This window comes from Mytilus galloprovincialis, chromosome 10, assembly GCF_965363235.1.
Source record: "Mytilus galloprovincialis chromosome 10, xbMytGall1.hap1.1, whole genome shotgun sequence".
NCBI classification, from domain to species: domain Eukaryota; kingdom Metazoa; phylum Mollusca; class Bivalvia; order Mytilida; family Mytilidae; genus Mytilus; species Mytilus galloprovincialis.
The window spans coordinates 21,712,966-21,729,416 of NC_134847.1; the positions used below are offsets into that span (position 1 = coordinate 21,712,966).

Here is a 16,451-nt window from a genome sequence, read left to right on the forward strand (position 1 = left end):
TAAAAAAAAACTTCTTCAAATCAGGACAATAAAAGAATTTGAGTAGGCAGCTTTTTTCTGGGTAGGTAGGGTTTGGGCAAACAAACCTATTCTTTTTTATGGCCTAACCTAACTTAGTTGTTCCCACATACAAAGCAGGCTTTTTATTGGCGTGCTTGGGGAAATAACGACAATTTTCACAGAGCATCGTCTCTGGGGTTTTTTCATCAGCAACAGCCGACCTTGCCCAGGGGAATCAATCTGTATTTTTTTCCCCCTGCTTTTCTCGGTCGTATTTGGCAGATTTGGGGGATGAATTTTCAGCCTCGAATTACCCTCTTCATCTACAGTTTTTCGTTTTGAAATTGACGAAGTTCCTTGGGTGCCTGTACTAAAATATTTAGAAATATTTTGTTGCATGGTTTCATGCTCAACAGCCGTCCGTGCCAAAATGATCAATTCTCCATACCCCCAATATGGTTAATTGAAAAATCTCGGCATTAGCATTAAGCAATCAAATAAATATACAATACCACAGGCAGGGTATGAGAAATCAATATTTATACATGATACCGGACCACCCAGAGTTATTTGTTCTATTTAAAAGAAATATGTACAAAACCATGAGTGTACAAACCAGTTCAAATTCTTGGAATTCGGATGACGTACATTTGTAATTGAATCTGATTGGCTAAGATAGAATAGTGATGAAAGGATTTTCAACTTTCTTCCTTTTTATTTTGGAAACGTCAAAAAATTTGTGATACTAGTCCGTCGGGCATATTGGGTTACACATTTTGATTGCCCGATGCGTAAATGCTCTAGTCCCGGGTGTCGGGCTAGCGGATTTTTTAACCCCTGATTATGTACTTGTGATTTCTTTCATATAGGACAAATGAGAAATTGTTTGAATGTTATAATACGAAATTTCATAAATAATTTTTCACATTTTAGCTTTTGTTATTTTTATAGGAAACATGTCAGACAAAATCACATAATTTCGATTTGTTAACATAAAATATATGTTCTGGAAACTTTGTTGTAAATAATGCCATATCCATAAACTTTATTCCGTATTAAAGGAACAATTTTATACTGTAATATTTGTTCCAGTGGATTATTATAAATTATCCATAATATTTCTTCTTTCTGGGACTGAATCATGAATGAGGAGGAACTTAAAATATATTGCATGACACTTTGACAGGTGTTGTGTAAATCTATGGATGGTGCCAGTGGGAATCCAACCCTCAAACACGGGATCTAAAAGCAGCGCTCTAGCCAATAACAATATGAGCCAAAGAAGATCTTAACCTTTTCCCGTAATTAAATAGTAAAATTCACCTGAATTTACCGCCATGCCCCCAGATGCCATAGTGGCTGTAAACTGGTATCCTGATAAAATCTCGATGCTTCACTTCAAACAGACGGTAGCGAGTATTTTGTATAAGGAACCCAGATGAATTCACGTTCTTTCGGCACTTTACAGTATCGACCTATACAACTCGACCCTTTGATAGAAATGGTTCTTAATCGTGTATTTTATTTTAAAAAAGCAGAGACATTTTTATATATGTATATGTCTCTAAAAACATGCATTATCATATTATGATTATTGTGAGAAAGAAAATAGGCCAAAGAAAATAATGATTATTGCGATAAAGTAAATGGGCCAAAGAAAATAATGATGAAAGATTGTTTACCGTCTTTACCGTATCTCTCGTTTGTGATGGCTGCATATACATCCTTTATGTCAAGGATTTGTATAGTTTACTATCCTTGTCCTTATAAAAATTATTCATAAAAATCAAGTTATACAAAAACTTTTGCATAACTTAAATCCGAACAAATCAGCAGAACCAGATAACATTCCATCATCCGCTTTGCTGAGAAGTCAGCCTATAACTGGTATTGTTCCAGTCTGCCAGATGACTGGACAACTGCCCATGTCTCTCATGTAAATAAAATCAAATCAAATATTGGTGTAAATTCCTAGACAGAAATAATACCAGCCGACATTTACAAATACAAAAATAAACAAACAAACAAAAAACATACATATTTTCTCAATGATCATGATAAGAGATACATATTTTATATTTACATTGCGTGGAGGTGTTATTCATACAATATTATTAATTCAAGCTATTACAATCAGCTTTAATACTATAAAAGCTCTTAACAACATTATGTTTGCTTTAAATGAATGTTCAAATCATACATATCGCTTATTCCAGCTACACTTACAGTACTAATGTCCGTATCATTACTTTTCAAAATGAAACTAAACTTATCTTGTTCACACATATTAACAAAAGATGGAACTATATCACTTAAATTACAAAAGAGTACCTTTCTATTAAGTTCTAACGCTTTACATTGAATGAGGAAATGGAACTCATCTTCAATTCCATCCCTACAAAGTGGACAAATTCTCTGTTCTAAAGGTGTTCTAGTATATCTACCAACTTCTATTAGTAATTTACTATTACTAATTCTGATTTTTACCATTTTAGAAATAACACTTTTGTTAAGGTCCAGTAGAAGATATTTTTCTAATTCAAAATTATTTTTAACTTTGCAATATGTTCTTTGGTTTATTACCATGACTATTACCATTATTAGAGTTAAAAAAAGCTTGTTTCCAGTATTTTATGAATTCCTCTTCTAATTTCTTTTGAAATGAAAAAAAGTAATTTTGTTCTTTGACATAGTATTTTGATTTTTCCAGACATGCTGAAAACCAAGTTTACCTAATAACACTTTTAATTTACTACAAAAACCTTTAGGAAAGTTTAAGTTTTATATTGTATGCTTTCTTTACCATACTCTCGCTGTCCATGTTAATGATATGAAGCCAGAAGTTAATTGTATTTTTAAGGGCTGACAATGAAAGTGGGAATAAACCTAATTCAGAAAGTGCAGCATTATTATTAGCACCTTTATTTACACATGTTACACCCAATAAAAATTTAGCAAATTTTATTTGAATTTTATTTGGGCTGAAGTTTGCATAATTTGACTCGATGGTAGTATTTTGTTTCACTAAACTAATAGTAGCCCATGTCTCTCATGTAAATCAAATCAAATCAAATCAAATATTGGTGTAAATTCCTAGACAGAAATAATACCAGCCGACATTTACAAATACAAAAATTACTAAAAAAAACTTCACTGCTATATAACAGAATAGGTTTAACGCATGAATCAAAAAGCTTTAAGGATGTACTTAGGTGAGGTTAGGTAAAAATTAAGAAATTAAGAAATTAAAACTGATACTATAAGCTGGTAGAGCATCAATTAAGGATAAAGATACGCTAAAAATATTGATAGATCTCATGGACCTCCTTTTCTAGATATTAGAGAGTTAAAATGTGGCGGGAAAAGGCTGACTCGTACTTTTACCTTATATTTGCATTGGTATTAGTTGGGTCTCAAAACAAAAGAAAGAAAATCAAGAATCTTCTAAAATTTTGGTAAATGACCTTTCATGAGCTATTAGGTCTTATATGAAGTCCGAACATTTGACACAAATTCCAAAAGCTCACCAAGTACATCCTTAAATGTGGTAGTAAATTCATCTTTTCAGAAAATAATAGTTTTCTAATACAAAATATAGCTTTGCTAGCCTTTTTAAATAACTGATCAATTGCTATAGTAAAAGATCCAGATGGTTTAAAAATTATACCTCAGTAGATACTTGTATTCATCAGTTAACTCTAGTAATTTTCCATTATAATAGAATTTGTGCTTTTTAATAATTTTCCCTGCTTTATTGAATATTATAATTTTGTGTTTTATTAAAATTAACAAATAGATTCCATTTTTCACAAAATATATTTAATTTATCTAAAGTATTTTGTAGGCCAGACGCAGATTATGATATTACTACTAAATCGTCTGCATAAAGAAGACAAGACACTTGTTTATTATCAAGGCATGCCGGATCACATTTGTGGTCAAACATTTCAACCAGTTCATTTATATACAAGGAAAATAATGCAGGGCTTAATATACAACCCTGTTTTAATCCTACACATGAGGGAAACGTTTGTGTTAGTCCCTCTTTCAATTTTACAGAGAAAGATACATCTTTGTACATATCTTTTAAAATATTGAAAAAAAACCTTTTACATTAATTTATATGTATACAAAAAAGGTCAAAAATCATGTATAACCCTAAAAACTACCACCTTATATCCCTCACATGTATTTGTTGCCTTTTAGAACGTACACTACAGTAGTTCAACACATCATCATGGAAACATGCAGATAATCGCAAAATCTCAGTTATATCCCAGAACAGCATCAATTTCGCGCCAAAACTACATAGTATAAAACATTCATAGTATGAAACACAACTACTTTGATTTATATATGAAGTATCACTTAACATTCGACAATTCTCTTCTAATTAATAAAAATAAGATAAGCGAATAACGGGCAAAAAAATGAAGTTTAGAGAAATGCGTGGTCTAATTTTTGAAGATTAGAGAAAAAAGGGGTTAATTTTTGGAAGATTAGAGAAAAAAGGGGTGAAAATTAAATGTTTACAGAATAACAGACCCCCATCCAGACCCTCCAATATGGGATACAAGGGGACCTAAATTTATTGATACAATTTTTTTTAAACAAACGCAAAGTTGAAACTGGCAAGAGTTTTAGAGGGGGAAGTCTGAGTATGTTGCAGTTGAGTCAGGGTACCACAGGGGTCAGTTCTTGGACCAAGTATTTTCCTGTATTACTATATAGTATATAAATGATATTCCAATCACCAGTGCATTTAAATTTATTTGCAGATGACACAATATAGAATAGAAGATGTGGTAAGTGATTGCCGATGAGACAACTGTCCACAAAAGACCAAAATGACACAGAAATTAAGTACAGCTATATGTAAGATCCAGGCAGGGGGTGATTCATGTATGTCTCAGAACTGCTTTATTCTTTTATATAATAGGCAGTCAAAATTGAAATAAAGTTTGCAAGCTTATTTTTTTAATTTTGTTGAACGGTTGCTATGGAAACATGCAGCCATTTTTTGAGGAATTTATGATGAAATCAGACATGAAAATTGGAAAATGTCTACTTTTTGGTTGCAGCAATTTTATGATGACAATTTTAAGAAAAAAAAAATTCAACATATAATTGAGCAATATTTGAAGTTTATATTTTGATGTTGGGTTAAATGTTTTTGGGATATAAGCTTAAATGGTATTTAAAAATGTGCAAAAATGATCTGTATTTTGACATTTTCTGAAAATAGCTTAAATATCATATTTTAAATCAAGAAAAATTGACATTTTGCAGACAAGTTCATTATAAACTATGATTAAAAACAGGGGAAAAAAATCTGTTTTTTTTGTAATTTTTTGTTACTATGGCAACAAAAATTGGTAAAATTCATAAAAATTACAAAACACAATATTGTTCATCATCAAGATTTTGGCTATTTTTTTTATATTAATGTAATTTAACAGACAATAAAACTTATAATTTGTTTGAAAATGATAAAAAATATATTAGCTTTAACTTAAGTGGCCGAAAGACCATAGCAACATAAAAAAAAAGCCCTAGCAACCGGTCTGAAATTGCTGAATTAATTCAGAATCAGCATCAAATACATGGTTTTCTAGGTATTGGATACATATAAATAATGGAGTTTGAATTATATACTCAACAGTTAGATAGTTAACACTAGATCTGCTTTTGGTAACCATGGGAACAAAAAAGTTCCGATTTGATACAAACCATTATGTACCTTATAATATCTGTTTTGCAGCACTGTAAATGGACTTCTTTCAACCATAATCAACAAGCAATTATATTTCTCTATATTAACAACTCATATCTCTTGATTTCATGAAAGGGTCATTTGGTTATTGTAATAACAATGTATGGCATAGAAATTTTAGATGGAGAGACAGAGTTAATAACGTAGGACTGCTGAATTTGGTGGTTCCTCAAAAATGTGTATTCCTGGATTTTTCTCATAATCTCAAAACTCAAATTGCATATTGGTCTAGAATCGTAAAAGTAAATGCATGTGGTACTTAAACATCTTCGCATTTCAAATGTTTGGCTTTGAGCGTTCCTGATGAAGGTAAATCCAGAAAAGCGCTTCCGACGCAATAATTTATTAAACGTGTTGTTTTCAATTTTCTAATTTCTGAATTTACAGTATCATCGAAAAACAATTTTCCAGTGACACATCTATTGATAGACATTGTGATTTTACTGTTGATCTGCCCAACTCAAAGTCATTATGACTTTCCTAGTCATCTCTCAAGTTTAATTTCAATCATTTCAGGGAAACCTTTATGACCAATTGGAAATATAAAAAAGAAGATGTGGTATAATTGCCAATGAGACAACTCTTCACAAGAGACCAAACTAACACAGAAATTAACAACTATAGAATATCATACGGACTCCAACAATGATCAAAGTCCATGCCGCATAGTCAGCTGTAAAAGGTCCCAAAATGACAATGTAAAACAATTCAAACGAGAAAACCTAGCGACATAATTCATGTTAAAGAAGTGAACGAAAAACAAATATGTAAGACATGAACAGACGACAACCACTGAATTACAAGCTCCTGACTTTGGACAGGCACATTCATAGAGAATATGGCCGGGTTAAATATGTATATATAAATTCATTCTCAAGTAAAACATCTTTATATAGATAAATAAGAAATGATTAAGCATTTGACATATTGTGTAGACACCTATAACTACTAGTATTTTTGAAATCTGTAAGTTGCCTGCTAAATGTCATTAGTTGTTTTTGTCGTTTGATTGCTGTGTTATTGGCGTATAACCTACATCTCCTTCAGTTATAGTTCCGTTTTTGGTGTACTTCCAAATAGGTGTATGAAAAATCATAATTGAATATAGATTTATTGCTTTTCTTTCCCTCAATAATATGCTTAGAGAAAGATGAACCAAGGAGAAATGTACCTCAATTTAGAAAGTTAAATGAACAGAAAAAAGGTTTCTCTTTCCAATCTTAAACTCTCCCTATTTTTTCCATTTTTCATCCAATAAATTGTTTATATTTATTGACGGGAGCTCACTTTAAATTTGTATACGTTTGAGGTTACGTAGAAATGTGATTTTATTCATAAACTAGATGCTCTAAAGAGCCTGTGTCGCTCACCTTGGTAGATGTGGATATTAAACAAAGGACACAGATGGATTCATGACAAAATTGTGTTTTAGTGATGGTGATGTGTTTGTAGATCTTACATTACTGAACATTCTTGCTACTACCAATTTTCTCTATCTATAATGAACTTGGCCCTTTAGATACAGAGGAAAATGTTTTGTAAAAATTTACCAAACTTATGAAAATTGTTAAGAATTGACTGTAAATAGATATTGACTTGATAAACAATTTGCTCTAAGTGCTTTGGTTTCAGAGTTATAAGTCAAAATCTACATTTTACCCCTATGTTCTATTTTTAGCCCTGGTGGCCATCTTGGTTGGTTGGCCGGGTCACCGGACATAATTTTTTTTAAACTAGATACCCTAATAATGATTGTGGCTAAGTTTGGTTATGTTTGACCTTGTAGTTTCAGAGGAGAAGATTTTTGTAAAAGATTACAAAAATTTATGAAAAATTGGTAAAGAATGACTATAAAGGGCAATAACTCCTTAAGGGGTCAACTGGCCATTTTGGTCATGTTAACTTATTTGTAGATACCGCATAGTCAGCTATAAAAGGCCCCAAAAATATGACAATGTAAAACAATTCAAACGAGAAAACTCACAGCCTTATTTATTTAAAAAATGAAAGAAAAAACAAATATGTAACACATACACAAACGACAAACACTGAATTACAGGCTCCTGACTTGGGACAGGCTCATACATAAATAATGTGGTGGGGTTAAATAGTTTATTTGGCAATACAATCAAATTCTGTCGATGCATCCACATCACAAAAAGATCTTGACAAATTAATTGGCATCGTAGTAAACTATGTGGAAACAGCATTCCACCCAGATAAGTGTAATGTAATTTCAGTCACCTGAAATCTAAAAAAAATAACATTTAACTACACATAACACAATTACTCCTTAGAACATATAACAACAGCAAAATATCTAGGGGGGTAACCATCAGCTCAAACCTAAAATGGGATGTACATATAAACGTGAGTGCAATAGGCTAATAGCAACCTATGCTTTCTAAGGAAGAACCCGAACATAAACTCAACACCCATTAAAGAGCTGCATACAAGATATTAGTAAGAACATCACTAGAGTATGCTTGCTCTGTTTGATATCGTAAAGAGCTTCATACAAGTTCCTAGTAAGATCATCACTAGAGTATGCTTGCTTTTTTTTTAGATCGATACTTACAACAAGACGTCATACATAGCATTGAAAAAATTCAAAGGAGGACTGAGCGTTTTGATACCAACAAAGACAGAAACACATTTAAGCGTTGTGATAGATCCATGTTTGACTTGCCCGGATTATTAATATTAAAAACACTAATTTGTATCGATTCTATATTCTCAAAAAAAAAACTACATATACAGTTATGCTACAAATCTACAACTCTCGTTTTTGGCTACACGTGCTGTCCTTATCTATATCATGAATGTTCATTAGGGAGCTACCATTTGATTTTTATGGGGGGGGGGGGCCTAGGATGAAAAATTTTGTCCTGCATTTTATTTTAGTTGTAATCTCTGTCCTGCCTTTTTATTTTTCACTCTATCCGGTCCTGCCTTTTTTTTATTAGGGAGCTACCATTTGATTTTTATGGGGGGGGGGGGGGGGCTAGGATGAAAAATTTTGTCCTGCATTTTTTTTTTTAGTTGTAATCTCTGTCCTGCTTTTTTATTTTTCACTCTATTCGGTCCTGCCTTTTTTTTTTATTAGTTTATCCTGACTTTTTTTACCTAAATTGTCATCCTGCCTTTTTTTTTGGCAAAGTGTCTCATCCTGCCTTTTTTTTTACTCAAAACTCCTGTCCTGCCTATTTTTTTTCAAATTTCATCCTAGCCCCCCCATAAAAATCAAATGGTAGCTCCCTTAGTTTATCCTGACTTTTTTTACCTAAATTGTCATCCTGCCTTTTTTTTTTTTTGCTAAGTGTCTCATCCTGCCTTTTTTTTTACTCAAAACTCCTGTCCTGCCTATTTTTTCAAATTTCATCCTAGCCCCCCCCCCCCCATAAAAATCAAATGGTAGCTCCCTTAGCTATGTAGACGTGTCAAAATCGTATCATACGCGAGAATGACCAGCCAGTACACACTGTTATGATTTCATTAACCAGTATTCAAAAGATAAACATAACATCCCCCGCCCACAAATTAGAAATTTCTTAAAATTTCTTACTGGTAAATGAAATCTATTTATATAAAAATTATGAATAATAATGATGAAAATTAAAAAAATTAAAAAAATTGAAACAATCTCTCAGCAAATACTAATTGTACTTTAATATACACACATTTAAAACTTGAAAAAAACATAAGTTCTCATTAAATAATAATTCTATGTGTTAAATTAAATAAATTCAAATTTTGTTTAGTCTAAAAAAAAATTTAAAAAAAACATACAGTTTTAAAAGATCTTGAATAAAAGGTTTCCTTTTCTTCGTTAAAATATGCAGAAAAAAAAATATTATGTCGAAATATATATGATATCTGAAAACAATAAAACATTTTTTCAATTAAAATCAATGATTATGGTTTAAACTTAGTTCCCAGTGTAATTAGACTGCAGTCTTGAAACGAAAATTCTGTTTATCTGATCTGTCAAAATGACAAGTGTGCATAAATTTAATAGTTACAAATCAACTAATCTTACCACTAAATCTCATTAGAACTCATTATGTAACCAGATGCTCCGCAGGGCGCAACTTTATACGACAGCAGAGGTTGAACCATGAACGGTTGGGGCAAGTATGGACACAACATTCAAGCTGGATTCAGCTCTAAATTTGGATTGTGATTAAATAGTTGACACAGCATAGGTTTCTGACACAGAATGAATGTGGTCTAATGAACTTTAAATATTTTTTTTTGCCTTTGAGCAATTCACTATGCTGTTGAATATTAATCCTCTCAAAAAAATGTTTGAAGAAATTTTCTTTTTATTTATGAAATCTGAAATGAGAAAAATTTACCCCCCCCCCCCCATTTTTTTTCACATCCCCCTTTCCCTTTTTCCAAAACTGATCTCAATTCAAATTTCTAATGGAGTTTGCAACAATAACTACTCATTTAAATACATCATAAAATATTAAAATGTAAAATAAAGTGCTTGTTATCACTGAATGGTAAAGATTGTTTTAATTTATCAGTTGATATATAGTAAAAGTGAATATACATTGTATATTGTATAAAACAATAATTTAAGTTGATTCAACTACTATTCTGGAAAAAGAAAGATAACTCCAATTGAACATTTCTTGCTATTGCACAATATTGTGCAATTAGATATTTCTTGCTATTGCGCAATACTGTGCAATTGAAAATATTTGCTATTGCACAATACTGTGTATTGAAGATTTCTTGCTATTGCACAATACTGTGCAATTGAAAATTTCTTGCTATTGTACAATACTGTGCAATTGAAGATTTCTTGCTATTGCTGAATACTGTGCAATTGAAAATTTCTTGCTATTGCACAATATAATATAATAATTTTGGATCCTGATTTGAACCAACTTAAAAACTAGGCCCATAATCAAAAACCTAAGTACATGTTTACATTCAGCATATCAAAAAAGCCCAAGAATTCGATTTTTGTTAAAATCAAACTTAGTTAAATTTTGGACCCTTTGGACTTTAATGTAGACCAATTTGAAAACGGGACCAAAAATTAAGAATCTACATACACAGTTAGATTTGGCATATCAAAGAACCCCAATTATTCAATTTTTGATGAAATCAAACAAAGTTTAATTTTGGACCCCGATTTGAACCAACTTGAAAACTGGGCCAATAATCAAAAATGTATGTACATTTTTAGATTCAGCATATCAAAGAACCCCAAGGATTCAATTTTTGTTAAAATCAAACTAAGCTTAATTTTGGACCCTTTGGACATTAATGTAGACCAATTTGAAAACGGGACCAAAAATGAAGAATCTACATACACAGTTAGATTCGGCATATTAAAGAACCCAATTATTCAATTTTTGATGAAAACAAACAAAGTTTAATTTTGGACCCCGATTTGAACCAACTTGAAAACTGGGCCAATAATAAAAAAATCTATGAACATTTTTAGATTCAGCATATCAAAGAACCCCAAGGATTCAATTTTTGTTAAAATCAAACTAAGCTTAATTTTGGACCCTTTGGACATTAATGTAGACCAATTTGAAAAAAACGGGACCAAAAATTAAGAATCTACATACACAGTTAGATTCGGCATATGAAAGAACCCCAATTATTCAATTTTTGATGAAATCAAACAAAGTTTAATTTTGGACCCCAATTTGAACCAACTTGAAAACTGGGCCAATTATCAAAAATCTATGTACATATTTAGATTCAGCATATCAAAGAACCCCAAGGATTCAATTTTTGTTAAAATCAAACTAAGCTTAATTTTGGAACCTTTGGACCTTAATGTAGACCAATTTAAAAACGGTACCAAAAATCAAGAATATACTTACACAGTTAGATTCGGCATATCAAAGAACCCCAATTATTCAATTTTTGATGAAATCAAACAAAGTTTAATTTTGAACCCCGATTTGAACCAACTTGAAAACTGGGCCAATAATCAAAAATCTAAGTACATGTTTAGATTCAGCATATCAAAAAAGCCCAAGAATTCAATTTTTGTTAAAATCAAACTTAATTTAATTTTGGACCCTTTGGACTTAATGAAGACCAATTTGAAAACGAGACCAAAAATTAAGAATCTACATACACAGTTAGATTTGGCATATGAAAGAACCCCAATTATTCAATTTTTGATGAAATCAAACAAAGTTTAATTTTGGACCCCGATTTGAACTAACTTAAAAACTGGGCCAATAATAAAAAAAATCTATGTACATTTTTAGATTCAGCATATCAAAGAACCCCAAGGATTCAATTTTTGTTAAAATCAAACTAAGCTTAATTTTGGACCCTTTGGACCTTAATGTAGACCAATTTAAAAACGGGACGAAAAATCAAGAATCTACATACACAGGCAGATTCGGCATATCAAAGAACCCCAATTATTCAATTCTTAATGAAATAAAACAAAGTTAAATTTTGAACCCCGATTTGAACCAACTTGAAAACTGGGCCAATAATCAAAAATTTAAGTACATGTTTAGATTCAGCATATCAAAAAAGCCCAAGAATTCAATTTTTGTTAAAATCAAACTTAGTTTTATTTTGGACCCTTTGGACTTAAATGTAGACCAATTTGAAAACGGGACCAAAAATTAAGAATCTACATACACAGTTAGATTTGGCATATCAAAGAACCCCAATTATTCAATTTTTGATGAAAACAAACAAAGTTTAATTTTGGACCCCGATTTGAACCAACTTGAAAACTGGGCCAATAATCAAAAATCTTTGACGCCAACGTGATACCAATATACGACCAAAAATTTTGCGGTCGTATAAAAACCACAACATCATAAATATCTCTCTGTGAAATCCCTGACACAGATGTTCGATACCATAGGTCGTAAAATCTTGACCATTAACCTCTCACTTGCTTATTTTACGGATACTTCCAAGAGCACGACAGATTACAACTGTCAACTTTGCTCAAGTGAACACTTGCGATGCATAAAAATGTAGCTTTAAAAATAAACATACATGTTTCAAAGTGATGACACTAGCAGAGACCCGAGACTCTTAATACAATTCAAATAATAATAACAAGTCTATTTCACACACTCACACAATTATTCATGTCGACTGAGATTAAAGATTCTTACAACATTCATTCAAAATAGATATTAATATATGAAAACATAGGTTATTTCTGGCATAACATAGTTTGCCCTACTACATCTGTTGGTCAACGTTTAAACAATTAACAAATCACGGCCACCAATTTTCGGCTTCTATTACACTTCGTATCTCTTGAATCATTGATTCCACCTGGCCACCAATTTTTGGCCACTATTACACTTGAATCATTTGATTCTACCCAGCCACCAACTTTTGGCCACTTTTAACTTTTTATCTCTTGAATCATTTGATTCCACTTAAACAATCCTCCTCGCCTCAAGATTTTGGGATTGAGTGTATGAATATTGATTCGCCACCTGTAATGTGATTGTCTCGCCACTTTCGATATATCTAAATACCAAACCAGAGATGAAAGAATATTTGTGTGACAAAATGAAATAAGCAGGATATGTGCCTATTATGTAATTCAGCTACAGAAGATACAGAACACTTTATGCTAGAATGCAATGCACTGAAAACCGAAAGAGAAAAACATTTAACAACACTAAAATCATATGTGAAAAACAATATAGGCAACAAGATATTCGAAAAAATTGCTGGGGCGTAGCTGGGTCCCTTTGAAGTGCACGCCAACCAGGGGGGATTGCCCCCAGGGGGGGATTGCCCCCAGGGGGGGATTGCCCCCCCCAAGATTTTTTTTTACTAGACGCAAAATGGTGGGTTCTGAGGGCCTAAAATTGATTTGAATGACAAATAATTAAGACTGAATTTGATCATATTTTATTGAGAAACATCAATAGTTTTCAAAAATCTGCCCTTCGTTTTTTAGCTGCAACAAACACATCCATGGCCTTGTCTAAATTGACCTCAAAATCACGGTGGATGTGCATTAAACCCAAAGCCGACAATCTGTCATTTCTCATTGTGGAACGGATGTACGTTTTCAAACGTTTCAGTACGCTAAACGACCTTTCAGCTGTAGCACTAGCAACGGGCATTGTTAGGAGAACACAAAGTATTGTATCAATAGACGGATACAATGCGGGGTTGACGATATCAAGCGTTTGACACAGTGTTGTCGGCACTTTGTCTCTTGGTAAAATTCGACAGCGAGCTCTCCAGCGTTCAACTTCTCTCTTGAAATCTTCTAAAGACAACCCAATATCCATCAGGTAGGTGTGATGAATTGTGACAATTTGATCATTAGTTATCTGTTCGACCACACACGGAAGAAGATACTGTGCATTAAAACGGTTTTCTGACTTCAGGAGTCGAGAATCAAGTTCTGTGATCATATGATCTAGAAACGGATAGTAGAGAGAGATTCGCCAATATTGTTTGGGTGTATCGGCTGGATGGTTAGCTCTAGATGTCTGCCTTCCACACCGTCTAGGAACATTTTCAACTATATCAAAAGGCTCTTCCATATCTAGAGCGGTTTGGTATAGCTCGTTCCAAACATTATCATCATTTCGCTCAGAACGCAACATTTCAACTACGGTTTTACATTCCTTCACAGCCTCTAGAAGGTCGCATTCAGCACCTTGCAGGAAAATTGACAAATGAACTGTACTTTGTAACACATGCTCTGATACTACTAATGCAATTACAAACTGGAATCTCATTAGCGACGCAAGATGTTGGCCTGCCTTGTCGTCACCTAAGTTTTGTAACCGTTCTAATGAGTGGACAACTACCGGAAACGCTGTTTTGAACGTATACAGAGCATCTGCGCGACTAGTCCACCGAGTTTCGCATAGAGTTCTTAATTTAGTTCGTTTTTCCATATTTTCCTTCGTAGCCGCGTCTGATGAAAGCTCGTCAAAGAAAGCTTGTAGTCGCTTTGCGGAATAGTCGAAAGCAAACCCTATTTCTTGGACGACTGTCATGACGTTTCGAACCGAATTGTCCTTGCAGCTGTGAACAACCGCTAAGTTGAGACAATGCGATTTGCAATGTACATATGTTGCTTCTGGTATTATGCTTGATATTCTGGCCTGCACACCGTTATATTTGCCGGACATGTTGGCAGCTCCATCATAGCCTTGAGCTCTCATTTTGGCGATGTTACGGGAAATGTTATATTTGAATTTCATACTCGTTTGTTTTATTTCGGTGTAAAACATTTTTTTTAGAACTCACGATGTGCACGCCATGGCGTGACAGCGTATATTGAGCTACGCCACAGAATTGTGAATGAAGGACAAATGGTGCATCATCTGCAAAGATCATGCAGATAGTTAACATCAAATATCAAAACATCAGAGACATTGAGAATATCACACGAACTTTATGCTATGGTCTACATACAAAACGAACAACCCTGTTGAACAAGAGTTAAATTTGTCTAAATGAACTATATCAGTCTATCAAGTGAAAGTAGGAGTTTCTTGGTTTATGGTGTTACTGTACAGGTATTATTACTTTAAAGTTTAAATGTACAACTGTAAATAATGTACATATTTAATACTAACCTAAATAATTCCCATTGGGAGTGACCCTTAGAAAGGGTGAACCTACCAGACAGGTAACAGGTAACAGGTAATAACTTTGACATTTTGATGATATGTTTTAGAATTGATCTACATTGAACTGTTAGTGACATTAAGGTGATATGAACCTGACAAAATAATAATTAAAGTAACATAAAAAGGGTGTGTACTCAAAGGGATAATATCCATTGTCAGAAAAATAAAATAAAATTGGCATGTACATGACACCGTTTCCATGGCAACGACCTCTGAATATACCATATTTGAGTTTATTCTCAAATAAATAAATTTGGTGTATTTTCTGTCTTCTGATTGGTTAAAAGAATTAGCTTTATTTTCAATGTTATCAATTTTATGGCGACACGCCCACTCTAACATTGTGTATTCATACGCAAACACCTGTGTACGTTGTTATTCGTATTAATATACATCTTTGAGCCTTATTTTTGATAGAAATTTATTTATAATGAATGGCAATAATTTATTTTGAATTTATTGAACCATAAAATTAATTTTTGACTCTTCACATTTAACATAATCCGCTTCGCGGATTATTCAATGTGAAGAGTCAAAAATTAATTTTATGGTTCAATAAATTCAAAATAAATAACAGCCATTCATTAAAAGAAGGATATAAGGGTAAAAATCAACAAAAAAGAGTAATTGTATTTGTTGGAAATTGATTTATTGTTAGTTTTCACATGTCAATGGCATCAGCATTCGGTAAATAACAAAAAAATATGAGATTACACAAACTTGTTTAAATAAGATATTCCAGAATTTCCAAATTTACTAAATTTTCACTGATTTTATAATAACCATGGCCTATATAAATGACATAAAATATAATTTGCAATAATTAATCTTCTTTTTTTTGTTATCATCTTAAAGCCTTTACAGTACGCTAAATTATTACAGAAAAAAAAGTATGGGTACATGATTTTGAAAAAAAGTTACAATAACAGGGAAAATATAACTTTACCATCTCAAATTATGATGAGCTTGTCCACCTAATAATGGTGCAGTAGACAGTACATAATAAAAGTATAAAATGATTTTACCTTTAAGATGTTGTT

The 16,451-nt window shown here is 32.4% G+C and overlaps 1 protein-coding gene across 2 annotated transcripts in view; it reads right to left on the bottom strand.

Moving 5' to 3' along the window:
• LOC143047157 (nuclear pore complex protein Nup205-like) overlaps window positions 1-1,416 on the bottom strand; it is a 65,889-nt gene extending 64,473 nt beyond the window's left edge. For both annotated transcript variants that reach the window (XR_012969422.1, XM_076220123.1), the window contains exon 1: window positions 1,324-1,416. Coding sequence is in view for 1 of the 2 variants with exons in the window: in XM_076220123.1 (XP_076076238.1) it covers window positions 1,324-1,354 (31 nt within the window). In the remaining variant the exon portion in view is untranslated. The remainder of the gene's footprint in view (window positions 1-1,323) is intronic.
• Between the last annotated feature and the right edge of the window lie 15,035 nt (window positions 1,417-16,451).